The 26,834-nt window shown below is 40.5% G+C and overlaps 2 protein-coding genes across 26 annotated transcripts in view; one reads left to right on the top strand and one right to left on the bottom strand.

The window, feature by feature from the left end:
* The window catches only part of CB1H4orf47 (chromosome B1 C4orf47 homolog), a 533,217-nt gene that overhangs the window by 205,054 nt on the left and 301,329 nt on the right, over window positions 1-26,834 (top strand). The window lies entirely within an intron of this gene.
* The window catches only part of SORBS2 (sorbin and SH3 domain containing 2), a 221,302-nt gene that overhangs the window by 46,841 nt on the left and 147,627 nt on the right, over window positions 1-26,834 (bottom strand). For 12 of the 24 annotated variants that reach the window (XM_053216306.1, XM_053216307.1, XM_027077169.2 and 9 more), the window contains 9 exons: window positions 26,449-26,587; window positions 21,990-22,162; window positions 17,031-17,097; window positions 16,295-16,339; window positions 13,342-13,531; window positions 10,648-10,762; window positions 3,267-3,425; window positions 2,459-2,542; window positions 662-718 (listed from right to left, as the gene is read on the bottom strand). In XM_053216306.1, the coding sequence (XP_053072281.1) occupies window positions 662-718; window positions 2,459-2,542; window positions 3,267-3,425; window positions 10,648-10,762; window positions 13,342-13,531; window positions 16,295-16,339; window positions 17,031-17,097; window positions 21,990-22,162; window positions 26,449-26,587 (1,029 nt within the window). Of the gene's footprint in view, window positions 1-661; window positions 719-2,458; window positions 2,543-3,266; window positions 3,426-10,647; window positions 10,763-13,341; window positions 13,532-16,294; window positions 16,340-17,030; window positions 17,098-21,203; window positions 21,968-21,989; window positions 22,163-26,448; window positions 26,588-26,834 lie in introns of those variants that run through there. The other 12 variants (XM_053216297.1, XM_053216295.1, XM_053216301.1 and 9 more) reach the window with 7 other exon arrangements.

The raw sequence follows: 26,834 nt of genomic DNA on the forward strand, positions 1-26,834 counted from the left end.
TTTTTTTTGCCTAGCAGATTGTCATGAGTGATGGCAAATGCATTTCATCTCATATGCCAGTCATAATCTATTATAGTGGCAGCCTGGATTATAGCATTGAGAAGGATTAGTAATGCCTGTCAAGGGTGTTGAACTGGGAAATTGTGACATGTGTCCCAGTTGTTTGTCAGCCCCATTCTTGATTTTATCTGATGCTAAAATCCACAAATTGTATGTAGGAAAATGAAAGAATTAAAATAAATTTTAAGAATATGTGGGGCATCAACATGTAATTAAGAATCTAAACTGTCATTCTGCACCTCTAAGCACGACGATAAAATGACTCTGCCTAGTATTTTGTGCAATCTGATCAAAACAGGTGGTTGATATATGCGCTCAGAGTGCTACTTTTGATTTTTTAATGATCACACTCCAGGACTATGTTGAACAGTTCCACTGAAAGCTATGGCTGGCATGATTCTTCACCTACATTGCAGAAAGAGCCAACAACTTTGGTATAATTAATGTCTAAGCAATGATACTGTATACAACACAACGGTGCAAAGGTGGGTTCTCCAAAATAGCTTAGACCCTATGGTCAACTGTTAAAACGCGGATGGTTCAGAATCACAGTAATGGCTCCTAAGAGAGAAATCTGAAAAAGAGAATAATTTGTTTTTACCTCATTGGAAACACCAGAAGAATGATCTTGAACATAGTCCAGAGGCTTTTTAGGAGGCTGGGTGTAGATGCACCACATAAGCAGAAGTGTAGAGATGGAATATGGAGGAGAATCAATGGCAGCAAGGAATGGACATGTGGAAAAGGTGACAACAGTTAGAAACTGAGTGCTGACAGCATCAGATACACATAAAGAGTGCATGAATGGAGCAAAATGGGGGTGGCCCAGGAGGAAGGGTGCAATGTTCGTAAAATATTCTCAAGCACTGGGCAAAATTACTAGTGATTTGATTAGTAAATTTATAAGTTCATTTCATCAGATCAAAATGAGCACTCCTAGTCTCTAGCCACAGAGGAATGCGAGGTGTATTAAAGGAACATTAAAGGAGCAGGTGGATAGCTGGTGAGTTTCCATGTGTGGCTAAAAATGATTACAGAAAAATGCTGATAATTTATGCTCAGAACAGAAATTGGTATGGTCCCTACAAACCACGTAATCAGTAATAACAATACGCATAAAATAAAGCTAGAGAATTTTTATTCCTCTAAAATAAAATGCATTTATGTGAATATTTGGATACAAACTAGGAAAAAAATGAGAGAAAACACTTTTCCTGTTAAGTATAGAAATTCTAGGAAAAATCTTTTGGTATATATTTATTTACAGTCACTTTTGATCCAGTTCAATAAGATAAGGAATCTAACCAAGTGTCCCTTGCATTTTAATGGACTAAAGGGATGACTATAACCACCCCCCACCCCGCCCTGCCCCGGAACCAATATATGGTCACTTTATGAGTATGCAAATCAGTACATGGCATGGTAAAAGAAAGATTATGCTCTTTGATCTTCCGTAAAATTCTGTGCAGTGGAATAACTGGTAATGTAGAGAGTTTAAAATCCAGTACCACCAGTAATATAAAAAATACACTGACAAATAACAAATGCACAGCTATTGGTAGATAGAATTCCCCAATAAAACTTAATGAAGGAAATTGTTATTGAAGGCTTAGGTTGGCTATCCCAAGCAGACTATGCAGTTCTCACAAGGTCTGCCTTTGGTGGGCTTGGGGACAAGATGTTTCACTAGCAAAACTAGAAATCAAGGTCCACAGGGGTTATTTATTTTTCTCTTTCCCTATATTCCTGTGAGTAAATGAGTATTTTATAGTGGGAATATACTGATAATATATTATGGTGGGAATTGCCCAGAGTTTTTCTGTTTGTTTAGTAGACCCGGGTTTAACTTCTGACTCGACCACTTACTGTCTTGTGAAAATTACTTAACCTCTCTGGTCTCTGCTTTCTTCTTATTAGAGGGGCATCCAGAGGACTCACTGAGATAGTGAGTTCAGAACCCAGCGCTCTCCAGGTGCTTGGTCATTCCTCAGCAAATGGGAGCTTTAATAATAGTAATTACTGTTATAAATGCCACAGTACTTCCTGTGATTGAACGAGACCAAAAGGGACTGTAAACAAATATGAATCTTCAATAAATCTGCAACAGTTGTCTAACTATTCCAGGACAAGACCTGTCTCAGCATTTTGAATTTGTTTGGATAGAAAGTAAGCCTAAGGCATGGTGTGGGGTAAAGAGAAGCTGCATAGGAGGTGTCTGGGCATGTTTAACCCTTCGGTACAGAAGTGAATGTGGGCTCAGCTGTACCGAATTTGCATATGCAGCACAGGTTCGGCTCTTGTTCTGTGAATGGCACCTATCTCTTCCGATAATAGTATGTTTTATCAGTCAAACAACATTCCCCTAATTTTCTTACATTAATAGTCTGGCCTCACTTACCGGGCGTCCAAACTCCAGTTCTGAAAAGAATTTATACCAGGGCTCATTTTCTAAATCTATGTCATCTGGATTTATGCGATCATTCTGGAGCAGATGTGAAGGAAAAGGGAAGGAAAAGGCACACTGAGCTGAGTGAGGGAAACGCCGTGTGGTATGAAAAACACGCACGCGCATTCGCACGCAAACAGGCACCGACTCATCCAACGAATCTCAGCAGGACGAACAAAGGAAGTAAAGTAAAATGAGTAAAATCAGGATATGAAGATGAGCTTCGATGGCATCACCTAGGCCCCTAGTCACTTTCTCTGTCCACCTCTGTCCTCTCTTTTGAGTTTTCTCCTTAGCTGGAGGCATAAACCATGAAAAACGCTGTGAGCGAAATGAGCACGGGGAGCACACCTCAAAGAGGCTAACTTTAGCCTATTAAAGTTAAAATAGACTCGACTAAGCCACCGAGGAGCTCATCCGGGTGAGTCACGCCACCGCCCCTGCCCTCACTGATCCCAGCGTGTAAGCCTGCAGTCTGCAGACAGTTTGCTTGGGTGCAGATATAGGGAGAGCTTGGTGGGGAGGGGAGGGCAAAGGTGGGGAGCGGGGTGAGGGGGAGGAGTGAGAGGTGCCGGGAGGCGGTTAGGGGTCGACTGGCATGAAGAACCTGGGGTCTAGTTGGGAAAGAAAGGGGCAGCAAGGTGGAGGTGGTGGTGAGTAGCTGGGATCTGATTGTCCTCTTAACCTCTGGAGAGTGAGGGCCACCCCTGAGCTTCCCGAGGGGCATTAATTAGATAAGGTAAAGAAGGAAGGAGCTCACCCAGATGGGGGAGAGAGCCGGGGTGCGCGGGCTTGGAATGGGGAGGCCAGTCCTGGGCGGAGGGGAGGGGCTACCAGTTACTCCTCCATGTGGTGAGACAGAAAGAGGCTTCCGGCCAGGTTCCCTTGGAACAGGTGTCGGAGTTGTTGGGAGAGGGGGCTGCAAGAAAGAGGGACGAAGGAAACACTGATTGATTAGATGGAGGTTCTTGATGCCATGAAGAGGATGTCAGTTAGCAGGAGGAAATGTTTCAGAAAAGGCAAGATGTCCCTTGGGAGACCCAGAGAACTTAGGAATGGTCTGGAGCACTGACAAGATGTGAAGACAAGGAGCCTCCCAGAAAGTAAAGAATGATCATGCTTAATGAGCTACCCCAAGTATGCACTTCTGTCTACCTTGGGCTGGAGAAATGGATTTGGATGGGGTTGGGTTTTCACAGTACTGTAGTTGGCTAAGGGTGGGGAGAGGCTGAACAATGGAGTCCCACTCTGATTTGGTTGACACGCTGGTTTAGAGAAAAAACCAATTTTTATAACCGACTTTCTCCCCTCTGGTGGTTTCTGAATATTGTATTCAAGATAGAAAAACTAGGAGTGTTAATATTAGCAGTTTGAGAAAATACATACAATTGCTTTAGTAATAGAAAAAAACAGACATGGAACATTTGCTTTCTCCAACGATATCCTTAATGCTTTTGCATAATATATGCTGATCAGACTGATGCAGGCTGGCGATTACATACTAAATGAAAATGCTTAAAGTATTACAGATGGGTTATTGCTTCTTGGATAAATTATTACATGACACTAATCAAACATGGTACAATTTGACAGTAATATTTTAAGTCAGACACACACACACACACACACACACACACACACGCACACACCAGCGCCCTAAAAGCCATCCACCATGTCCAGAAGAGGACATATTCTTGGTAATATTGAGGGCTTTGAGATATTCCACATTCAAACAAAAGCGGTTATTTTGACATTAGCTGGTCGAAGCCTTTTACTGACTTTTTGAATTCCCAATCATTTTGTTAATAATATACAGTCTGTGTGCAACGATCAGTTATAATCAAAGTAATTTTAGAGATGTGCTTTTTATTTCAATATTTTGTAATAGGAGATTATAATAGTAGCTATAGACAATGAGGGAGAAATTTGAGGCATCATAACAAAATAGTGCAAGGGCCTAAGTTATCCAAAATTTGCAATGGTCGTGTTGATAAAGACTGTGTAGTAACTCTGGGGATTATTTATGGTGGAATGCTAAGTGATAAAAGCCAAATATGATCATGTGCTTGTACAGTGTTTGCACTGATATCACGAAGTCTGTGTCTGGATGAGCACAGGAAGAAAACACACACATCCACAAAGAAACCACAATGGTGTTCTGGTGTTGAGATTGTTCTTTTCCTTCTTTTAAAATACTATTTTGCTTTCCTGTTATAATGTGGAGAACATCCTGTAATTACTATGGGAAATGTTGCAAAAAACTTGATTCAATTTACACTTGATTCAATAGGATAAAAGGACTGAGGTTTCAGTATTAGTAAAATACTGTTTTTCTCCAATTGTCATGTAGATAATAGCTGCGGCTTATGACTATTTTATGGAATAGTTCTATTGGAGCAGATTTTTAGGGTAATGGATGTTAGAATTTTCTAGTAGTTTTTGTTGTGTCTCTAGAGGCCTAGTACTTCTTCCAGAAGAAAATCAATCTTTGGTTCTTTCAACTGTCATTGTTTCTAGTATTATATACTTAGTAATATTACTAATTCTTATTCTATAATCTCTGCTTTCATGTACAGTATTTTGTTTTGCTAAAGGGAGATAGCAGTTTCTCTTAGAGGAAACAAATTTGTTTAAAAGTATTGTGAACAGCAGAGGGCAGCAAATTTACTAAACAAATAAGTATATTTACCAGTGGTTACAACTTCACTTTGACTTCCACCTTAAGAAACTGTATAACCAACAGATATACAAAATCCTGATTTATGGAGATATATTTCTGTGACAGAATGTGAAAAAGGGAGAATATCTACCTTCCTGCATCATATCTTAAAATGACAGTGTTTCATGAATTATGGTTTTGTAGATTGAAAATTTAATTTATAGTCTCATTGGGCAACCATCTAGAACCATGCCAATAGAAATGAGCAGAGAGAATTCCTCAAACAATGGTAATTGGTAATTATCTATAACTTTGGAACTTAATGAAAGGCATATACTTGAGTACAGACTTGATGGTAAAGAAATGCAAATGACAGAGCAAGAATTGTCTTTTCGCTGTGGTTGACCTATTGGATCCCTTTGGTTCTGCAACAATGTCATGTATTACGTAGCCATGTAGATCCACGGCTGAGGTACATAGAGGCCTCACAAAAGTTAGTGATACATATACAGATGGTCAGCCAGCAGAAATACACAAATACACACTCACAATCTCACTAAATCATGCATCACCTGGAATCTCAGGTTCCACGCGTAACCTGAAAGTTCCTTTGAGTTGTTTGACACCATTGGGAACACTGAAAAACTCACTTAGAAGGCGTGGTTATGCTTTACTCTAATTGCCCATTAAAAACAACAAAAAAGCAGATATACTGTTGCACATCTTTCTAACCTTTTTGGTTCTCATTTTGAAAAACCCAGCAAATCTGTGCTAAAAACAAATGTCATGTACCAGTGCAAGAGGAAGTATTTAAGAAAACCTAAAACTATAAATCAGACAGGATTCTTATTTAAAGGCAACCAATGGGGAACAATTTTTAAAGTTTTTGTGTTTTCTATAGTCTCAAACCATTTAGTTGCTTTTGGGGTTATAGAACTCTACGATTCTCCGTATTCTCACTGCAGGCATAGAATTTTGATGTGTTGTTCCAAACGAAAAGAAGTGCCAACGTAACTTAGTTCTTCAAAATTTATGCTCATGAGAGTTTAAAGCTTTAATGGCATTCCCTACTATGTTTTATATTTATTGTGGTTCCACAATCGATGATATACATAATTGTCAGCTGGGATCATTCCTTACGGTTCAAACCATCAGATAGAACTCCCCAAATTTTTATACTTTAAGCTTTGACAATCTTCACTGATAAGGAAGTGTAAGTTCATTGAGGGTTTACATTGCATTTCAACTCTGCACAGTGCATGCGATGATTCTTTCTGTCTGCTTTTATCATTCTGTGCTGGCTAAGTTATTGTAGAGAAAGGTAATATTTCATATTGTTTTCTATTTTATCATGTGTAGAGAGGTCCTGAATAAGTGCTTACTTTACTTTACTTTACTTTACTTTACTTTACTTTACTTTACTTTACTTTACTTTAACTTTACTTTGGGCTCACCTATAAATATATCCAAGCCAGATGGGATGTCAAGTTTTTATCAATATAATCTCAGCAGAGAGTTTTGTATGATTGCCTTATGGAATAAATTGTGGTTCAAGTCAGTTAAAGATAAATTCCTGGCAATTGCAAAGTATGTTTGTAGATCAAATGTTAGGCCCTTTTAATCAATGTTTTCAAGTTTATAGTCAAATGAATATCTACATGCTTCAAAAAGTTGCATTGACCTTTACTTTCCTGTTAAAAATAAAAATGGATATTTCATTGATTCCTAAAGAAGAAGGGGATCCCTTTGGCCAGAGTCTGGGTAAAGACTTTTATTCAAATAGTAACGCCTCTTCTGCCCACCTTGTACTTACTCCAGGGAATCATGGAATTTGTGAGCCACGGTTGCGAATAGCAGTGTGTCAAAGCTATTGTGTGTGCTGTGATGGAGACCCACTGTGCCTTTTGTCACTAAGAATGTATCGACTTCATAGAGAAGCAACAAAACAGGGATTCTGTCTCACCAGTTTTACCCACTAACCACAAGGGTAAAACCTATATTCTTTCATGCACTTATTAGTTCGATGACTATTCACTAAACACCCATCATGTGTGCTAAGTGCTAGCGGGCTAGGTGCTGGGGATACAACGGGTGCACTCGACATGGTCCTGCCTTCAAGGTGCTTAACATCCAGTGAGGGACACAGACAAGTAAACAGGCCATTACTATTCGGTGTATGAGGAGGAAATGTGTGCTACAGACACACAGGAGGGAAGCTTTACACCCGGGGTGGAGGAGTCAATGATGATGCCTTGGGGAAAAGAGACAAGGCCACGGGTGAGATGGGATTTTCCAGTGAAGAGAGAGGTGATGGAAAGAGCTTTTCCCTCCTGGCGGAGAGAAAGCCTGTGCGAAAGTCCAGGAAGGCAGAAATTGAAGGCTATCTGTCTAGCTGGAACATGGTTAGTAGGCAGGAAGAGATATGAGGCTGAAAAGGTCAGCAGGAACCCAGATCACAAGGTTTTTTGGAAATTACATTAAGAAATTTGGATTTTGCTCTAAGTATACTTGAGAGCCAGGAGAAAGTTTTGAGAAGGAAGTTTTATAAAGTTTCCTAAAGATTGCCCTAACTGTGGGGCGCCTGGGTGGCTCAGTTGGTTGAGCTTCCAACTTTGGCTCAGGTCATGATCTCACAGTTCGTGGGTTCGAGCCCCACATAGGGCTCTGTGCTGACAGCTCAGAGCCTGGAGCCTACTTCAGATTCTGTGTCTGCCTCTCTCTCTCTGACCCTCCCCCACTTGTGTGCCCTCTCTCTCTCTCTCAGAAATAAATAAACCTAAAAGAAAAAGAAAAAGATTTCCCTAGCTGTGGTGCAGAGACTGGACTGGATAATTAGGGAGAATAATTGGGTGGCTGTCACTGTAATCCAGGCAATGGGTACATTGTGGACCAGAAGAAGGGATATCTGTAGCATATGTCCTAGTGGTAGGACTTTGAGATCTTTGGGGGAGAAGGGAATCCAAGATAACTTGGGAAGACTGGGCAGAGGAGGGGGTCATCTAGGAATTCAAAAAGGCAACAGAAAATTACCAAGAGGTTGTGTATAATTTACAAAAATTAAATAGGAGAGGAGCAAAGGAATGCTCACACACCATCCTGGGGTAAAAAGATGCGGGAGAGCATTCCATTGAAACCCTGAAGTTTTGTCTGTGTGCTTTTACATCACTATCATTTAGCAAATCTGCTCTTCATCCTCTGTATCTTGTGGGTATCTTTAGATACGCCAGAATTTTACGTAAACTACATCAGTATATAGCCAGTCTCTGAGATACCACTGTGCACTTAGCCTTTTGGATTTTTTTCTAATTTAGAGAGCCAATGAGAATGAATTTCAGGATTGTTGAAAAGAAAAAGAGGATAATAGCTTGGTCCTAGAATAAAAAACCCTGGCCAAAATTACGTAGACTCCTAGCCCAAATCCTTTTTGCATAATGCTGGCCCCCAGCAAAATTGTTTAGGAGGAATAGAAATGTTGATTCTTTCTGTTTCTCCATAAGGTATCTATTCTCATTTCCTTCCATTCCTTCCCCTCTTTTTCCTGTGGCTGAAGAGCCCTATCTGTACCCAAATTTCCAGCAATACAAATACTTCCGGAACTTTCTGTTCTTTTTTTTTTTTTAATTTTTTTTCAATGTTTATTTATTTTTGGGACAGAGAGAGACAGAGCATGAACGGGGGAGGGGCAGAGAAAGAGGGAGACACAGAATCGGAAACAGGCTCCAGGCTCTGAGCCATCAGCCCAGAGCCCGACGCGGGGCTCGAACTCACAGACCGCGAGATCGTGACCTGGCTGAAGTCGGACGCTTAACCAACTGTGCCACCCAGGTGCCCCTCTGTTCTTCTTAAAATACAAGTCTAACTCTGCACACCCATTAAGTGAAAGACTCAAAGTTCCTCAAGATAGAGTCTGTGTTTTGTTCACTACTGTGTCCCTAGCACCTGACACCGAGTTTAGCACATAGTTGGTGCTCAGTAAATGTTGAATGAGTAAATAATAGAAATATCCTTGTGAGGAAGCTTCTAAAATCAATCCTGTTGCCTGAGATCACAGCTCCTAAAGTGTTCCAATATAATCACAATGTTCTTATGCATTCTTAGAATGATTATTAATGAGCCTTTTATTATTTATATTTAAATCGGAGTCTCATTGTTGTGCATAATTATTTTTCTGTTTTCAATTTTATGCAATGGTCACATTGTGGTTCACACAATTCTCATCCCAGAAATTTCAACGTATCCTGATATTCAATCATATAACCTAGTAAATGGGTTATAAGTTTGCACTAAGCCTGCAAACCAATGATGTTCCTTTTTTTTTTCTTTCAGTTTTTTTTTTTTTTTTGGTGAAGTTCCGTTACCCTAAAAGATGTGGGTTATTTGAAGAAAAGCAAAGATGGCTTAGATAAATATAATGCGTGAATTATGTGATTATAAGGTTTTTGAACATGTTTCTCAAGAACATAACCATAAATACAGGGTTTCAAAAGCTAAATGCAGGACGCTTATGTTGGGTGTGGTAAGGCAAAGGTTTCCAATCAAATTTCAGGGCTGGCCTTGCATTGTATATAATAATGTGCTTTCTCGGATACTCTTAAGGGAGTAAACAAAGAAAACTCTCCTTTTCCTGTTCACTGACACCACCCCAAATTCTTCTAAGGCAAAGAGGAGAGTAAATTGCAAATGGCTCTCTAGAAGCAGGTTTTGATAGAAATGCAAAGGAATCATAGTTTCAAAGGGATCCTGTGGGCACTTATCTCGGAAGGAAAGCAAAGGACTTGGAAAGGAGGATGGAGGGAAATAAAAACCAAGACCGAGGAATAACCTGTTTGTTAAATTGCACTTTGAAGCGGCAAGTGGCTCTTTTCAAGTTTATATCTCTTTTTGTTTGCATACATTAAATAACTAGCAAAATTTCTGCAAAGTTAAATATAATCTTGATCCATTAGATCGACAATCAGGAAGCTTGAGGCTTGGTAACCTGAGAGAGATTTAATAAGAATCAATTAAAACAACTGTTTTTTTTTTTTTTGAAAGGCATTTCAGAAATTTCCCCTTAATCCAAAGAAATATTAAGCAACAGATACGGAAGCCAAGGGATGGAACTGTGTGGGTTCATTTGTATCAGAGAGACTAATGAATGATTTTTCTCATTAGCAATGGAGACTAGCAATTAAGACTAATAAGACAAGCCATTAGTTATGAATTTTTTAAAAAATTAAGCTCAGGGCCATGATGAGGCCCAGCTCTAGTTATATGCCAATGGATCCCATATTTGGTTGGTAGGGGCAATAAATTACAGCGTGTGTCTTCAATTCTCAGGCAATATGCACGAATCGTGATACAAAATAAACTTGATTTTTAAATAATGCCAAATACATAGGTTACGTTTGAGACAAAAATTACTAAACGATACAAAATTCAAGTCTACTTGGGAACCCAGAAGCCTAGAGAACTGGCATTCTGTTGAATGACAAGTGCTTACTGGTCTTTCGTGCTGCAGAATTGATGACTTCCCAGGTTCATACTCAAAAATACTCCTTGGCTCAGAACGAAACTTTCTTGTGTCCACTTTTCTGTCTGGCGGATCCCAGTCATGCCTAGAAATAAACAACAAATTACATATAAAATAATTCTCTATGCCTCAAGCTCTTCTATAAAACCATTGGCTATCTGTTTACAGAGTTAATTTTAGTATCGAGTTTTAAAAAGTATCTCAGGATAAAAAGTTAATCTGCATAACATACCCCATTTACATGTTGTCTTACATAAATGATTTAAAGAAAGACTTTTATTTCATGTTCTATTTTCCTCTATATTTTTTCTCTCACAAGTGACGATCCTGCTGGCTCTGTAACTCACACGAGGGGTTTACAGACGCGCATGCTGCCAGTGATTTGCCTGTAAACCCTTGGGATCATGTACAAATAGCAGCTGTGTATACTTGTGTTTAGAATAGGTGGCGGTTATGCTCCATTGAGTTACGTGAGTTTTGCACCACTCTGTGACCTGGCATCCTTGATCCAAAGCGACAAGGAGTAATGCACACGCCATGTTTCATCTTATTTATCCTGCAAATGGCATCCCAGTGTCTGTGAAAAGGACAAAAGTGTCCCTTGGATCGCCAGCCAGAGAAGCAAGCTGTGTGGTAGGGCAGAGCCTCCTTTGGTCTTACCCTTGGAAAACCAGAGTGAGACAGCCATCCTATTGCATAAGAGACCTTGGAAGCAGCTCTTTTTCCTGAACTAATATCCTTCAAAAGGCGGTCAACGAAGGACTTTGAAAGTAAAGCTTTTCTAGGTAGCCAGGGCTATAGAAGGCTTCCTTTGTGAGGATCTTTTTTCTGCGAGAAGAATTTTCTGACTATAGATGGGAGCAATTCTGACCCATGGAATGAAATTAAATTCTCACTCCGAAGCACATTGGAAATAGAAATGCTTTAAGAGACAGGACAATTGGGGACAAGTCCTGGCTTACCAGTAACTGATGACTGATATTCAACAGATGTATTTTGAGCATCACATGAGGCAATGTATGTGAAAGACATCTAGAAATTTTTAAGAGATTATCATATTTTTTAATGAGATTTATTTCCACTAAACATAGGACATATAATACATTTAAATTTGAGTTAATTTTCGTTCTGTTTAAGTGGCAGAGATACGATTTTGTGTCTAGACAATTATGTCTCAAATTTAAGACATCACACTTACAAACCTAGAGTTTATCACGAGGAGATTGGTATTAAAGTGAGGATCTCTTCATACATGATGTATATCTATTTTCATATCTCATACCCAATTTGATCACCAGTTACTCTTAATGGTACAATGGCATGTTGAATATAATATTTATGGGATGTTTATGATAGGTGGATGCTTAAAAATTAGTACCGATGCTAAATAATTCTTATATTTTCATTAATTGCTGTATCTCATGAGCTATGGCTTTAATCAGAGCTGAGTTGGGACATACTGGCTATATGAGCTGAATAATTTTATTTTCTAAAACAGTTGATTTCTCTCTAAAATGGGTTTAAAGTAGAACAAACCTCATTGAGTCATTCTCAGAACTACATGATATAATCCAGGAAAAGCACTTAGCATAGTGCTTGGCTTATCATGAGCTCTCGATAAAGGTTACCTATAAGTAGGATTATTAGTCATAATCCTAATTAAAAAAATGCACAGTAACAGTGTGTTTATAAATTTTTATTTTCGTGTAAATAGTTTCTATAAAAACATTTCAGTGGGGAAATGAAAATTAGAATCGTCTTGAAAAGCTGGTATAAATGAGTCACAGATAGACACTTACTAATGCCTTATTTATTATTTATGAATGATTTTGCCTGCTTTCAAAGAGAGGCTTTGTGTTTGAGAGGGGAAATTTTAAGTCATGAACAGACCTAACATTTTGTATCTGAGGAAAATGAAAATGGCATAATCTCTGACATGCTATGCCAAAGGAAGTACATGTCCGTTATTTCTATTTATTTATCTTCTGATATGCATTTATTGATCAAAAAGTAGAGATTGTGCATGTTTTTTGTTTTAATTTTTTAATGTTTATTTTATTTTTGAGAGAGAAAGAGACAGAGTGCGAGCAGGGGCGGGGCAGAGAGAGAGAGGGAGACACAGAATCCAAAGCAGGCTCCAGGCTCCGAGCTGTCAGCACAGAGCCCGACGTGGGGCTCGAACTCATGAACCACAACATCATGACCAGGCACCCTGAGATTGTGCTCATGTGATTATGATATTATGAGCCAAGACTGTGAAAACGTTTGGGGTGCCTGGGTGGCTCAGTCAGTTAAGCATCTGACTGTGGCTCAGGTCATGATCTCACCCCTTGTGAGTTGGAGCCCTGCATCAGGCTCTGTGCTGACAGCTCAGAGCCCGGAGCCTGCTTCGGGTTCTGCGTCTCCCTCTCTCTCTGCCCCTCCTCTGCTTGCACTCTGTCTGTCTTTCTCTCTCTCAAAAATAAATAGACATTAAAAAAAAAAAGATTGTGGAAGTGTTTGTCACAATCCCAACAGGGGAGGTCAACATGGCATATATGTTGACTAATAAGGTTATACGCGCAGTATCTTGCTAAGGTAAGCACTGACTCTTCTACTGAGTGCCATCCGGGCTTACTTGTATCCTAAACTAAACAGAGGCCACTTCTGGGGACAATGCCTTACTTTTCCGTCGAAGATCGATCTCTTGGTCGAAGTGGTGGAACTGGAGGAGGAACGTGCGGGGGAGGGATGGGGGAGGAGGCATCCTTAAAGACATCAGTGCCGTTGTCAGAGTGGCTTTTGGAGAGGGGTCTGTAGGTCTGGGTCTTTGCAGCAGGATGTGACTGAGCGCTGTAGGGTGAGTTGTACAGGCCTATCATGAAACACAGCACAATAAAACAAACAGAAGCAGAAAAACATTTTAAAAGTGCATTAAATTGTTTATACCCCACAAAACATCCAATGATTTTACCCAAGTTTTTATCGGCAAGCATATTCATCACGCATGCATCAGGCGGTATGTTCCTAATCGATTTATCAATATTATTCATCTATTAATCATTATTAATATATTAATTTATTAGCGATAGGTTCTGTACACAATCATTGATTGCAGTCAATCTTCAACAGTCATTTTTAAATTAGTAATGATTCAGACTGGTATTAGGTATAAATCTACAGATACTCAGCAAATTTTCTCCTGGATAATATAAACAAATAACATAGTTAAGGTTTCAGGGGAAGATTAAAAATAGTTCATAGAACTGTTTCCAAATATCTCCTATTACTTTAAAAGCTCTGATTTACCTATGATAATTGACATGTTAATTGCAATCACGCAAAATATAGTTTTTCAATTTTTTATTTTAGCTTATTTTTTTTTACAGAGTATGCATGAGTGGGGAGAGGGGCAGAGGAAGAGGGAGAAAGAGACTCCTAAGCAGGCTGCACGCTGCTCAGCCTGGAGCCCAACGTGAGGCTTGACGCAGGACTCGATCCCACGACCCTGGAATCATGACCTGAGCCAAAATCAGGAGTCAAGATGCTCGAGGGACTGAGCCACCCAGGTGCCCCAATCAAACAAAATATTGAGCAAGTTGTATATGTGCTGTGCAAGGCTTAAGGACACAAAATCCTCAGCAAGCTTGTTGTATATCTGAGGAAATGAGACACGAATAGAATTGTGATTGCAAATAATTGGTAATCTGACAAAGGCCAGATGAGGAAAATGCATATGAGGAATGAAACATTTTAGAGGATGGTGGATTGGTCAGAGAAGATATTATGGACCAGATGGCACTAGGATGAGCCCTGGAGAACTGGTTTGCGTGGGTCGGGGAAGAGGGAAGCAGAGATGGCTCAGGAAAAAAAAAGAGGCAAGACATAGCACAGTGGGACTCAGGGTTTGTAGAGAGGGAAGAGGCTAGTTACAGTTGCTTCGTCTACCAATTAAACGGCAAAACTATCTCAAAAGGGCTCTGCAAGGTTATATGTAACTATTACTCTTCAATTTATTAATTACTAATGGCTATAGAATTTCAATAGTAAAGATAGTAATAAAAATTCTGAATTTCCTGCCACCTCAGACTTGTGAGTTAAGTCATTTTCACTCATCTGCTTCTCCTGAGGGTCCGTACAACTTGCCATGACAAATGGAAAGACAGTGTCTACACACGTACTGTTTTGCTTGGGTTCCACGGTCAGATGTCAACTGTATAGCTTGTTAAAAACATAAGAGGCCCAAAATGGAGTCACTTATGCTAAGCACCCCCATCACCCAGTGGAGACTTAATTACAGTTTTGAGCAGAAATGGCCTCTTAAACCAGACCATCAGGCATTCCTGACCAGCAGGGGTGAGGTCATCTCACTCACAGACCCCTGCCCTCCCCTTAAAGCAAAAGGAACCTTGCAATAATCTCTTTTTTTTTTTTTTTTTGCCCAGTGTAACTTCCTTGTTTGGCTCCCTTCTGCCTATAAAAGTCTTTCATTTTGTACAGCTCCTCAGGGCTCCTTTCTTTCGGCTAGATTGGATGCGGCCGCATTCGTGAATCGTGGAACAAATCCAATACTATCTTTAAAATTTACTTGGCTGAATTTTGTTTTAGAACAAGCTAAACACAGGAGGTGAGTTTGGAGTACCTGTGGCTTGGGATACAAGTTGAGGGAAAGATTTTACTGGGCTTCCTGCTGTCACCTGGAAGAGTGAGGACCTAAATATCAGAGGTCTTGCAGCTTGCTAAGCTCGTTCTGCCTGTTTTTTCTCCTCTGTTTGTCTTTGGAGACTCCTAGCAGAGTCCCTGACAGTTAAAGGGCCTGAGTGCTGGCCTTCAGGCAGCAAGGAGAGGAGAACCTTATGTAGGCCTGAGGCCAGGCTGGCCAGGGGACCCCTTACAAGGGTGCAGGTGAACAGCCTGAGCCTCAGAGCCTGCTCTCAAGAAAGGAAACCGTTCAACAGTCACTAGCCTGGGGCTGAGTGGTGACAGGAGGCCCTATATAGGATCCCCTAATGTGACGCTTAGGGGAAAGGGAAGCATTTTGTAGGGATCCCTCACTCCAGCCCAGCAACCGTTTCACAAGATACCAACGCCCTCAAATACAAGTAGAAACGCCCAGAATTGAAGTCATGCCATTATGACTGTTGGCAACTCTGAGTCAGAAAAGTGGCCTCAGCAGAGTGGGATTTTTAAAAATCCTTCAATGAATGGTTGCATTTTGGGAGCAAAAGCATGGACAAAGTCACAAAATACTTTTGCTTGACTCGTTTTTTTGTGAAGTGTATCTGAAAGATCTTACGCAATTGTGATCACTCTCTCTGCTGATAAAAAGAGATCTTTATCTTATTTTGTACCCCAGTTACAGTGTGTTCTTTCAAGCCGTCCTTCATACTTTGGTTAAACATTCCTGAAGCTGCAAATAAACGGACAGTGTGAGAATGAAGGAGACAAAACAGTATTAGTTCTCATTTCCATGGGAAAAGATCGATCCTTTTGTTATGCATGCTTTGAGAAAAGAAAAAAGAAAAGCATCCTCTTAATTGTCTACACTGAAAACATGCGCTCAAACAGTGGTAACACAGTGAGTGGGAAGTGATTCCCAGCATACAGTATTCATTGCGAGCAAGGAACCCCGTCCTACCTGCATTATATGTATAAGGAGTATTATACATGTCTGTGTCATCATCTAGAAAATGAAACATAAATATCATGGTAATACACATTCGGTCACCATATCGTAACAAGACAGTAGAACTTCAGAGAAACAAAAACAATTTGGTAGAAAACCAGGGTCTCTTGCCTGGTGCATAACACCATTTTTCGAATTTTCTAATACTGCTTTGTTCCTGAGCTGCTGCGGTTTGACCTCGCTGGTCCGTAACATATGTGCTGGGTTGCCCTCTCCCCAGCATGCAGGGCCAGGGCTTTTTCCTCACTTCCTGGGCCAGCCTTCTCTTCTGAATCATGAATTTCCTCCGGAAGCGCTTTCGAGATCTTTTGTGAAGCTAGTGAGACCTACCTCTGCTTTCTCTCTCTCTCTCAATCAGCAGCTGGCATGGGTGGACAGAGGAACAATGACAGCGCCACACCCCACACCACGCCAGACTGTGGCTGGGGAGGGAGGAAGGGACCAGAGCACCTGGCACCCCTCCAGGGTCACCTAATAAGAGGCTTCTTGGCAGCTCAGGGGTGAGGCAGCAGCTCAGGTGTCTGTGACTTGAGGACGGTAGAAGGAAAACAAGGAGGAATGTTGAAAGAGGGACCACCATGGAGTTGCTAGGGTCTTAACGTTTTGTGTGAACCGGAACTCTACAGGAGGATACGTATATACCCTTTGGCCTGGAGGATCCGATCAGAGAACAGAACAACACACATACCCGGCTTGTGTACCATGTGGATCTGCTTGAACATCGTCTTGTACCAGTCCTTCGGTCTGTCAACTGTCTGTAAGAGAGAATGTTCAGTAGTTACAAAACTGGTTCTGAGTCAACACTGCTTGCCCCTCCACGTTTTTCTTTCTACATTTTATCTTTTCTAATAGCAGGTTTCTGTCTGTGATTACAAAAAAGAACCAAAACCTATTTCATGATGACAATACTAGTAACTTACCTAGTTATGCATGGGGTTTGTAAATATGTTACCCCTTTAGGTTGAATTTAGGCTGAATTGGGACATTACATGCTGTGGCCAAATCGCACTTGCGCCCAGCATTAGATAGTTGATATTTGTACAAACATATTTGTATAAAATGCACTGAATAAAAGTTGTAGTGTTGTTATAGTTTGTTGAACTCCTTTTGGTGCTAATTAGCATTATCCTTAAAAACATTTTCGTGAGGGTTCTGTTGAAAACATTATTTTTAGAATTAACTAGGGAATATTTTTTACTGTATTCTGATCAGCTTAGACTTAGAGAAATAAAAATATGATATTCACGGGGCGCCTGGGTGGCTCAGTCGGTTAAGCCGCCGACTTCGGCTCAGGTCATGATCTCACGGTCCATAAGTTCGAGCCCCGCGTCAGGCTCTGTGCTGACAGCTCAGAGCCTGGAGCCTGTTTCGGATTCTGTGTCTCCCTCTCTCTGACCCTCCCCCGTTCATGCTCTGTCTCTCTCTGTCTCAAAAATAAATAAACGTTAAAAAAAAATATGATATTTACTAGGTTAAGTTCATTAAACCCCGAATGTAGTACAGTCAAGGGTCCTGCGGTAAATCTAAAAAAATGTAGACATTGTTTAAAACTTTTTTTAACATGATAAATAAATGTATGCAGCATTTGCTTTGCTAAACTATAAATTCCTTGAGAGTAGAAGCTCTTTCCACATGCCTGGATTAGGACACGATAGAAACTGGGTTGTAGTGGAAGGAAGAAATTAACGTCACCTCAACCTAGATTCAAGTCTTGCTTCCTTTAATTATTGTTTCATACTTCCTAGCAGTATGAATTTAGATCATTTAGGTAAGCTTTTAGAACCTCAGCTTGTCCTTCCTAAGATGAAATAATTATATCTACATCATAGGATTGTGATGGAAATGGAATGAAACCATGTATATAAGACCTAAAACAATGCCTAGAATGTAAGAAATGCTCAATAAATAGTAACAGTCAGTAGGGAACATAACATATTTATAGAATAAAATAATGAAAGAACCCAGGTTATTGGATGGAATTCTACCTGATTACATACCTGTGAAAGTAGACCTACACTTTTATAATCATAATTAAAGATTTTGCTTGGCAAGATCTTCATCTCAACGTTTCCAGAAATACTCCAGCAAGAAACCCAATCATTCTGTATATAGTGATAAATACACCAGATTTTCCAAGACCATTCTCTTGATATAAAATATTCTGTTAGGACTGCCACACAAATATTCTTGTATTTTTTAAAAGACTGAGCGTTCCTTTAGATTTTATATCCTATTTTTTTCCCCTCAGAAATGTGGTAATTGCATTTTTCATCTGGAAATTGAGGGTTTTGTGCCGCATCTAATTTATTTTGGTCTCTGAGCATACATGGTTCTGATAATCACAAGAAATATAGATTAATATTAAGAACTACTTGACTTTGTTCTGAGTCACCTCGTCATTCATTGTAGGCTCTTTCTACATTGGAAAAGCTTTGAGGAGATTGTTAATTGACCTTATTTTCAAATGATGGGAGCTGGTGGGAGGGGTGCAGTGATGAATCAGGAGTTTAGTTATTATTGGCTGATTTAAATAAAGTGGCTGAACATGTATCTTTAAGGGACACTTTCATAAAAGATCAGTTTCTCTTTTGTTAAGCTCTGTTTCCTTTATGTCTTCAGCAATAGAAAATAAGATGTAAGTCGGTGCAACATGTTTCCCAGCCATACCTGGACACAACAAATAGCAACAAGGAAGCCTAAATAAGTGAGTTATATCCCTGTATATGGCAGTGTATCTTGACAGACAGGATTTTTTTTTTCTTCACTTGCTGGAGGGCACATATCAGGCAGGAGCTTAGTTTTGCCATCTGCTAGCTTTATATGGTGAGCACAGAGATGCCAGGAAATGCCCAGTGGTTGGCAAAGAGGAGTATGAAACTGGTGTAGGGCAACACTAAAACTCTTTGTCCCTTTCTAAAAGAAGCACTCTGGGCATTTGAAGTTTCTTTTATAAATGGCATCATGGACATGTTACGTCTAATACTGAGATTAAGTAAATAGAAGTCTACTCAAGTTTAAGGAAGTTTGCTTTTGTATGTGTCCTTCAAGGTTACTTTGTATGGGCAGTAACTATTAGCAATTCACGATTCACTTGTTTTCTATAATCTTGGCAGAATTCACCTGGATTTTACTTTTCTACAGTTTACAAAGTATCAAAACTCGGTGTTGATTTATCACGCAGAGATTTCCAAAAAGGGAAAAGACACATATTTTCTACGTACGAGTATACAGTGATTCTATTCTATTTTTGCCCCTTTCCAGCTTTGAAAATGCTCGAACGGTGTTATATTTGAACTGGAAAAAAAAAGAGTCTTGTATTTCACTTAACTAGCTGGCTTTAATTAGACAGCCTCCTGGGATCTGAACCCCAGCGATTTTTGTTGTTGTTAAGAATGGCAGTAAAAGGCTAACCCAGACGTCCCAGGTCACATGAGAGAGGGCAGACTGGGGAGCCTTCATTCAAATAACTCAAAGGTACATTTGTTGACTTTTGGCTTTCTAGAGTTTCTAGCTTACAAAATTCTGTTTCCTTGGTATAGGCTGGTTGTCTAAAATGAGGCTACAACATGATACACTGAGACAGTACTGCCTTTGGTGGATACGCTGAGCAGAAAGTCCATGTAAAGCAATTTGAGTCTGATAATCATTACTCTCTACACGGATGAGAAAGAAAAACAACCTTGGAGATTCTTGGCCTGCTGTGGCTCAGAGACGGCCTGACTCAACATTTATAAACACAGCTATACTTGGGGATGTGCTTGGCGAGGCTGAAAAACAGGGAACGCAAGTAAGAGTCTTCACAGACCTGTACCTTGTGCGTACAATTTTAAAAGTCTAAATAAGAGCACAGCTGTGCCTAAAAATTACGGTTCCTTATAGGGAACTTCTGGGTTGCTTACATTTTATTTCCCATTTTACAGAAGGGGAACCAGCACTGAATGTTTAGTATATGTATTTGCATATGCATAGCTAAACATGCTTTTGATTTGCAAGTAGGAAGACCACTAGAATTTTAATATCACTTGATTTTCACTAACCTTTGACAATGTCTGGTATTTTTCCTTTGGGAAACTAAGAAGCAAGTCTTTGCTGCTTAAGAAAATTATGTCGGATGGATAAAAAAAACTGGTCCAGCTTTTCATGTTGTTCTTATATATCATTTATCATGTTAAAAACACACCCAGAGGTCTCAGACACAATCCTTTCAGACAGAATCTACAACAAGTTAGAGTCAGGAATATCCTAATTTGTGTATATACTATGACTCGAGGGTCGATTAAGCAAAACCAATGACACCATACCTGTCTGACACTGCATCCCTACGTTATTTGGAAAAAAGATTCCAGTTAAACCATTTTGAGTCAGAAACCTTCAAAGGGAAACAAATGACAAAACACCGTCACCAGAAACATGCAGTTGTCTTAAGACCGTTAGTCACAATCCCTGAACTTTTTCTGTGACTTAAATATGACAATCATCAGTTCCAACATAGATTGTTAGGACTTGATAATTAGTCACATTCAGTGTTCCCAGAATCTAGTGCGTCTACAACCCCATCAACTGCTGTGCAGGTTGACTTTCTGGCTTGCAATTCTGATACAGATGCTTGGAATAATCCATTTTTTAACTCTTCTCTCAGAACGCGCAATCCCCATCTATGAGAAATGCAATCTTACCACTGCTTTTTTTTTCCCTGATCTCTTTCCCATTCGTTTCCTCTATGCACTATTGTCTTTGCACCCCCTCCCCACCCCCCGCCCCCAGGGTTTGCATTCCAGGGAAGCAGCTCTTGGCAACACCCCTGCCAGGTAGGCAGGAGTATGCAGCCTGAGCCCTCTCCTTGCAAAGCCCCCCAGTTCACCTGCAGACGTGCTGCGGCCCTCATCCTGGCTTCCAGAATCTTCCTTCTGCCGGCTAGCACAAACCTTCTCTGCGAGTAGACTGGTCAGCGAGCAGCTGCCTGCCCGGGCTCTCGGTAGCTGCCTTTGCTGCTGCTGAGCTTTGCCAGAAGGGGCTGCCCTGACACACTGAGCAATGCTTTGGCAGAGTTTAAAGCCAAAAAAAAAAAAAAAAAAAAAAAAAAAATCCAAACACTTTCACTTAATATCCCTGAGGGCTCACAGCAGGCACAGCTGAAGAGGGACACTAAAATGTGTATTTTTCTTCACAGTTTTTTTTTCTTTCCATGACATTAACTCCCTTTGCTGCAATCATCTCACCGCCCAGCTGCCAATTCACGGCTCCCAATCTCCCGATGTTAACACACATCCATTTCAAGAAACAAATCCCTGGTTTATTTGCAAAGCAGTCAAAGCATTCACCTTGTCTCGTTCCTTCTCCTTTCTCTCTATTGCCCTAACGCTCCCTGGAAGAGGTGAAACAAAACAAAATATACCTTTATTGTTCAACAAAACTCACAATCTTCGTGATTTTCAATTAAGATGCAAACACAGATTCTGCGATTAGCTTCAATCCACAGTTCTTTCCCTCTTTCTCTGCCACATACAACATAATATTCACGAGAACTCAAATGGCATAGAGGGCAATCCTCGTTATATAAGACCATAGGAATGCACAAAGCCGTTGACAATCCGGCCTTTGTAGAGCCTGGGCATAGCCCTGCAGCCACCACGCTGGCATTTCCTACCGTTCTAATTGCGGTGGGGATTCCGGATTCATCCACGGGCCCGATCCCCGGGTAGTGGGGGGCTTTGATGACCGTCACTCTCTTCTCCTCCTCTGAGGATCTGTACAGTGGTATGGAGCTGCCCATGGTGCCGTCCAGAGACTGCGCGTGCTGGGGATAGGTCTCTGTGGAATCTGCCGAGAAAATTTGGTGACATATCATGTATTTGATGCGCAAGGACTCATAAGTTGACAGCGCCTCTTGTATATTTATGCCAACTGTAACGTAGAATCTATTTCCATCGCTCTCTCTTTTGACCCATTTACCTTGCATTCGAGCTACTCGTTGTTAGCATGTAGGTATATACCCAACAGAACAGTAACAACAAGAGTCTGTCGTTGTCTGAAGAAGGGGGAGGGGGAGGGTGACATTTGTTGAAGGACCGTGTGGCCGTGTAACAGCCACTGTGTTAAGACAGTACTTTACATCTATTAGCTCACCTCACCGTCCAGGTAATTAATTAATTACTTTTTATTTTGTTACTACTTTTTAAATATTTATTTATTTTGAGAGAGAGAGAGAGATTTTAGAACACCAGCAGGGGAGAGGCAGAGAGAGAGGGAGAGAGAGAATCTCAAGCAGGCTCCGCACTGTCGGTGCAGAGCCTGACTCGGGGCTTGAATTCAGGAACTGTGAGATCATGACCTGAGCTGAAGTGAAGAGTTGGACACGTAACCAACTGAGCCACCCTGGTGCCCCGTGGGGGGGGCTCTGTTTTATAGACGAGGAGGCAGACCGAGACATTATCTTTGTGAAGTTGCTGACTACTGTTATTTGAAAGCACCGGGATGTCCTCTTAGGGCAGAGGATAGGACTGTTGAGTCTACAGCAGCAATTTCATATATATAAAGTGAAAACAAAAATCACATTAAGAAATCCCCACATCCAAACACATACTTAGATGGGGTGAAGGCTCATGGGTTAAATGGATGATTTCAAATTATTAGTGCTGATTTTTATTTTAGTAGACACGATGGCCAGATATCTTGGCTGTTAACTTTGAAGCATAAAACCCACGACTTGCCCCTTGAGTATAAAAATTGCCCCGAGCATATAAACGAGATGAGATTTATCGTGTTCCTAGCTTCATGCCATCTGTAGTAACTTTTAGTATACTTTCATAAGAAACAGAGAGGACACATACGTCCGATACATTCCACTTACTCTTGGTTCACAGATATTCATGAAGATCAACAGGATTACCATTCATTTTGTACAATGGATAATACGACTTCCTGCTGTTTTGCAATAAATTTCAAAATTTTGGTGAGCAGGAATGATTCTTTGCCGTGGTTTGTCTGATCTGGTACTCAGAAAGGAAGGTCTCTCTCTCTCTCTCTCTCTCTCTCTCTCTCTCTCTCTTTAATGTTTGTTTGTTTGTTTATTTATTTATTTATTTTAATAAAAAAAAATCTTTATTTTTGAGAGAGAGAGAGACAGAGACAGAGCACGAGCAGGGGAGGAGCAGACAGAGAGAGAGACATAGACTCCGAAGCAGTCTCCAGGCTCTGAGCTGTCCGCGCAGAGCCCGACGTGGGGCTCGAACCCACGAAAGCAAGTTCATGACCTGAGCCAAAGTCGGACTCCCCACCGACTGAGCCACCCAGGCACCCCAGAAAGGTGTACCATTACTTGATGACATATATATGCATATATGTGTGAATATATATGTAATCTATCTATCGCAAAACATATGATAGTATTTTTTTATTTGTTTATTTTTAACTTGAGAGAGAGAGAGAGAGAGAGAGAGAGAGTGCAAGCAGGGGAGAGGAACAGAGGGAGGGAGAGAGAATCTTAATTTTTTTTTGAGAGAGAGTGCACACATGTGCACACAAGTGGGGGAGGGGCAGAGAGAGACCTGATGTGAGGCTTGATCCCATGACCCTGGGATCATGACCTGAGCCAAAACCAAGAGCTGGTCTCAATCGACTGAGCCAGCAAGGTGCCCCATATATGACTCTATTTTTGTAACAAATTTATGTAAGAGCTCATAAGTAAGATTTTAAAAGATTTAACTCATCATTGTAAGGATAACTACAGATAGGACTCCTGTAAGCTAAAATCTATTGTAACACTAATAACTAATAATAAGCTATTATTATGGCTATATTCAGTTTAGTTTGCAACAGAAAAGCATTTTAGATACATTTCTGATGGAGAATGAATAAGGCTAGGAAGGAAACGGTATCTTTCCCAAGCAATTCCAAATGTGATATTTGACTCTGATTTCCCATTTAGTTCCGAAACGTGTTTGAGTCAGGAACCATGATGGCGGTATTTCTATTAAACAATAAATAATTTTTGAGCACCTCCTATGTGCAAAGTCCCAGCCCAAGCAAAGAGTATGAACTCTGTCTTCACATATGGTTCGTTAGAGTCAATGAGTTTATAGCTTATATAAGTTAGCCTTTTATTGTATATTTCTTTTATAGGTCCACTAACTCTCATTTTTGTAGTCTTTTGTCCTCAGCTTAATATAAAGTTTCTCGAAGCAGGATAGATTTGTATATTCTCAGAACCTATCTCAGCACTGGCTGATTGGAATTTGTTCCAGTGGGACAAGGGACATTTCTTTCTTTGTGGTATGGCTTATATGTAAATCTACCCATCAGTATGTTCTAATAAGAAAGACTGTCTACATTCAAGTATTTATGTATTTTGTTTCTCGGGGTGGGAGGGACAAAATTGTGTGTATTAAGACAGGTAATGAGGAAAAAGAGTCAGACTTTGATGATAATTATTTGAGAAAACATTATGGCTAGAATAATTTGTAGTTTTACTAAAGGAGTGTGATGATGCATAGCTATATAAAAAATCTAGGGGGGCCTGGGTGGCTCAGTCAGTTAAGTGTCTGACTCTTGATTTCAGCTCTGATCATGATCTCATGGTTCATGGCATTGAGCCCCACGTCGGACTCTGTGCTAACTGGGATTCTCTCTCTCTCTCTGCCCCTCCCCCCTTACGCACACACATGCTCCCTCCCCCCCCCCTTACAAAATGAATTAATAAACATTTTGTAACAGTCTCGATATAAAGGACTCCTGTTACAATACTGCACCATGGACTGATTGTTTCAGAGCAGTGTCTGGGCACAAGGACGTCCTACTTTCTTATACTCTAAAAGGACAGCATTATAACATTCACAGGTGATCCCCACGAGCACCATTAGAGAAGGCACAAGTATATTTAGACTTTTCTTTGGTGAGTCTCAGGGCTCCATCTGAGTGTTCCAGAGGCTCTGTTGACCACAGAAGCTGAGTTCCATAACGCACTCGCTGAATGTTCCCGGGTAAGCCTGGATGGCATCATGTCTTTCAACGAACAAACGGTGCTGGGGGAGAAGAGGTCCTGCCTGCTGTTTAAGGAGGAGAGGAGAGTGGAAGGCCTGTGTTCTGTTGCTGTTTGGCGGTGGCCGGAGGGATCAGTCTCAGCCTTTCTGAGAGGTGTGCTGCCTGCCCTCTTTCCTCTGCCTTCCTCCCGGCTGTCCGGAGGGAAGCCTTCCGGTCCCTCAACATCATGGGACCTTTCTCAGCTTGAATTCGGATGACGGCTTGATTTGGTTTGGTTTTTAGTGTTTTGGGGTTTTGCTTTTTTACATTGTTAAAAACTAAGAAATACGTTGTTTTCTAAACAGTCCTACTATATTTGCCACATAAAAGTGTTTGTGATCATACAGTACAAGTTCTTATCCAGGAGGCTTCAAAAAAAAAAAAAAAAATCATAGGGCCCGTGAAATGATACGCTTGAAAGTGTGTATGAATGTTCAAATGTGCATTTTTCTTTTTCTGGAGGAGAGCGCTCTCTTTCATCTAATTCCTAATCCTCAAAGGATTAAGAACTCTCTCTACAGCAACTTCAGGGATCATTATTTAAAGGAACTCCTGTCCCAGGCCAATGGTCTTCTGGTCTCCGTTCAAAGAGCATTTTGCTACTTTGTGAGGCGATAGTTTACTATTTACTGTTTTTGTGAGGCAGCTGTCCCCCTGTTAGACTGTTTTAACTGTGAAGCAATTCTGTATATATGCCAAGAGAATTTTCTACAGTGAAAGCTTTTCCACAAAAGAACGAGCTGTTTTGAACATGGATGGTATTTGCCATCCATGGAAATGCACTACATGAATGTTCCGGTGGGGAGAAGTCTCCTGTCTGACTGTCCACCTTCTCTCTACTTCAAACCGCAAACACTTAATAGCTGTTTCCAGGCTCAGATATAGATGTAGTCATTGTCTTGGGATAGCTGGATGCCTATTTTCTCCAGTGACTCCTCTGCTCTTAATTCCTCCCCTAGCATAGGTTCATTAAATACTGGAGTGTTGAATATCCCACCTCTTTGGAAAAATTACTCTGATGTTTTTCTCATGTGGTTTGTATTTGTTATATGAAATTGTCATGAAAATCATGACTGCAAAAGACTTACCAAGTGACCGGCCATGCTGCATGATAATGCTTGAGTTGAGCGAGCCTGGGAGAGAGTAAGCTGAAGGGGAGAACGGCCTTTGATAGTAACTCATTGGGCTCACAGCACCTCCTGAGTTTCCATTCACTGTTATCTGGCTCTGAGAAGAGAGTTGAGACATCCAGGCAAAGTGAGGAATATAAGGAACACAACCGTTTGGATTTACGTATCATGAAGCAATCTATCCTATTCTAAAAGAATCAATCTTTTCTAGCAAAGCATCAGAAAGGCATGATAAACCACTGGCTTCTCCCTATTGCAATCTCATTTAGTACTTTATGGGTCTCTTTTTGGTTTCTTGAGAATTTATTGTTTTGATTGATTTATATCTGAGTATGTTATATCCC

The sequence above is a fragment of the Acinonyx jubatus genome, chromosome B1 (assembly GCF_027475565.1).
Source record: "Acinonyx jubatus isolate Ajub_Pintada_27869175 chromosome B1, VMU_Ajub_asm_v1.0, whole genome shotgun sequence".
In the NCBI taxonomy this organism is placed as follows: Eukaryota; Metazoa; Chordata; class Mammalia; order Carnivora; family Felidae; genus Acinonyx; species Acinonyx jubatus.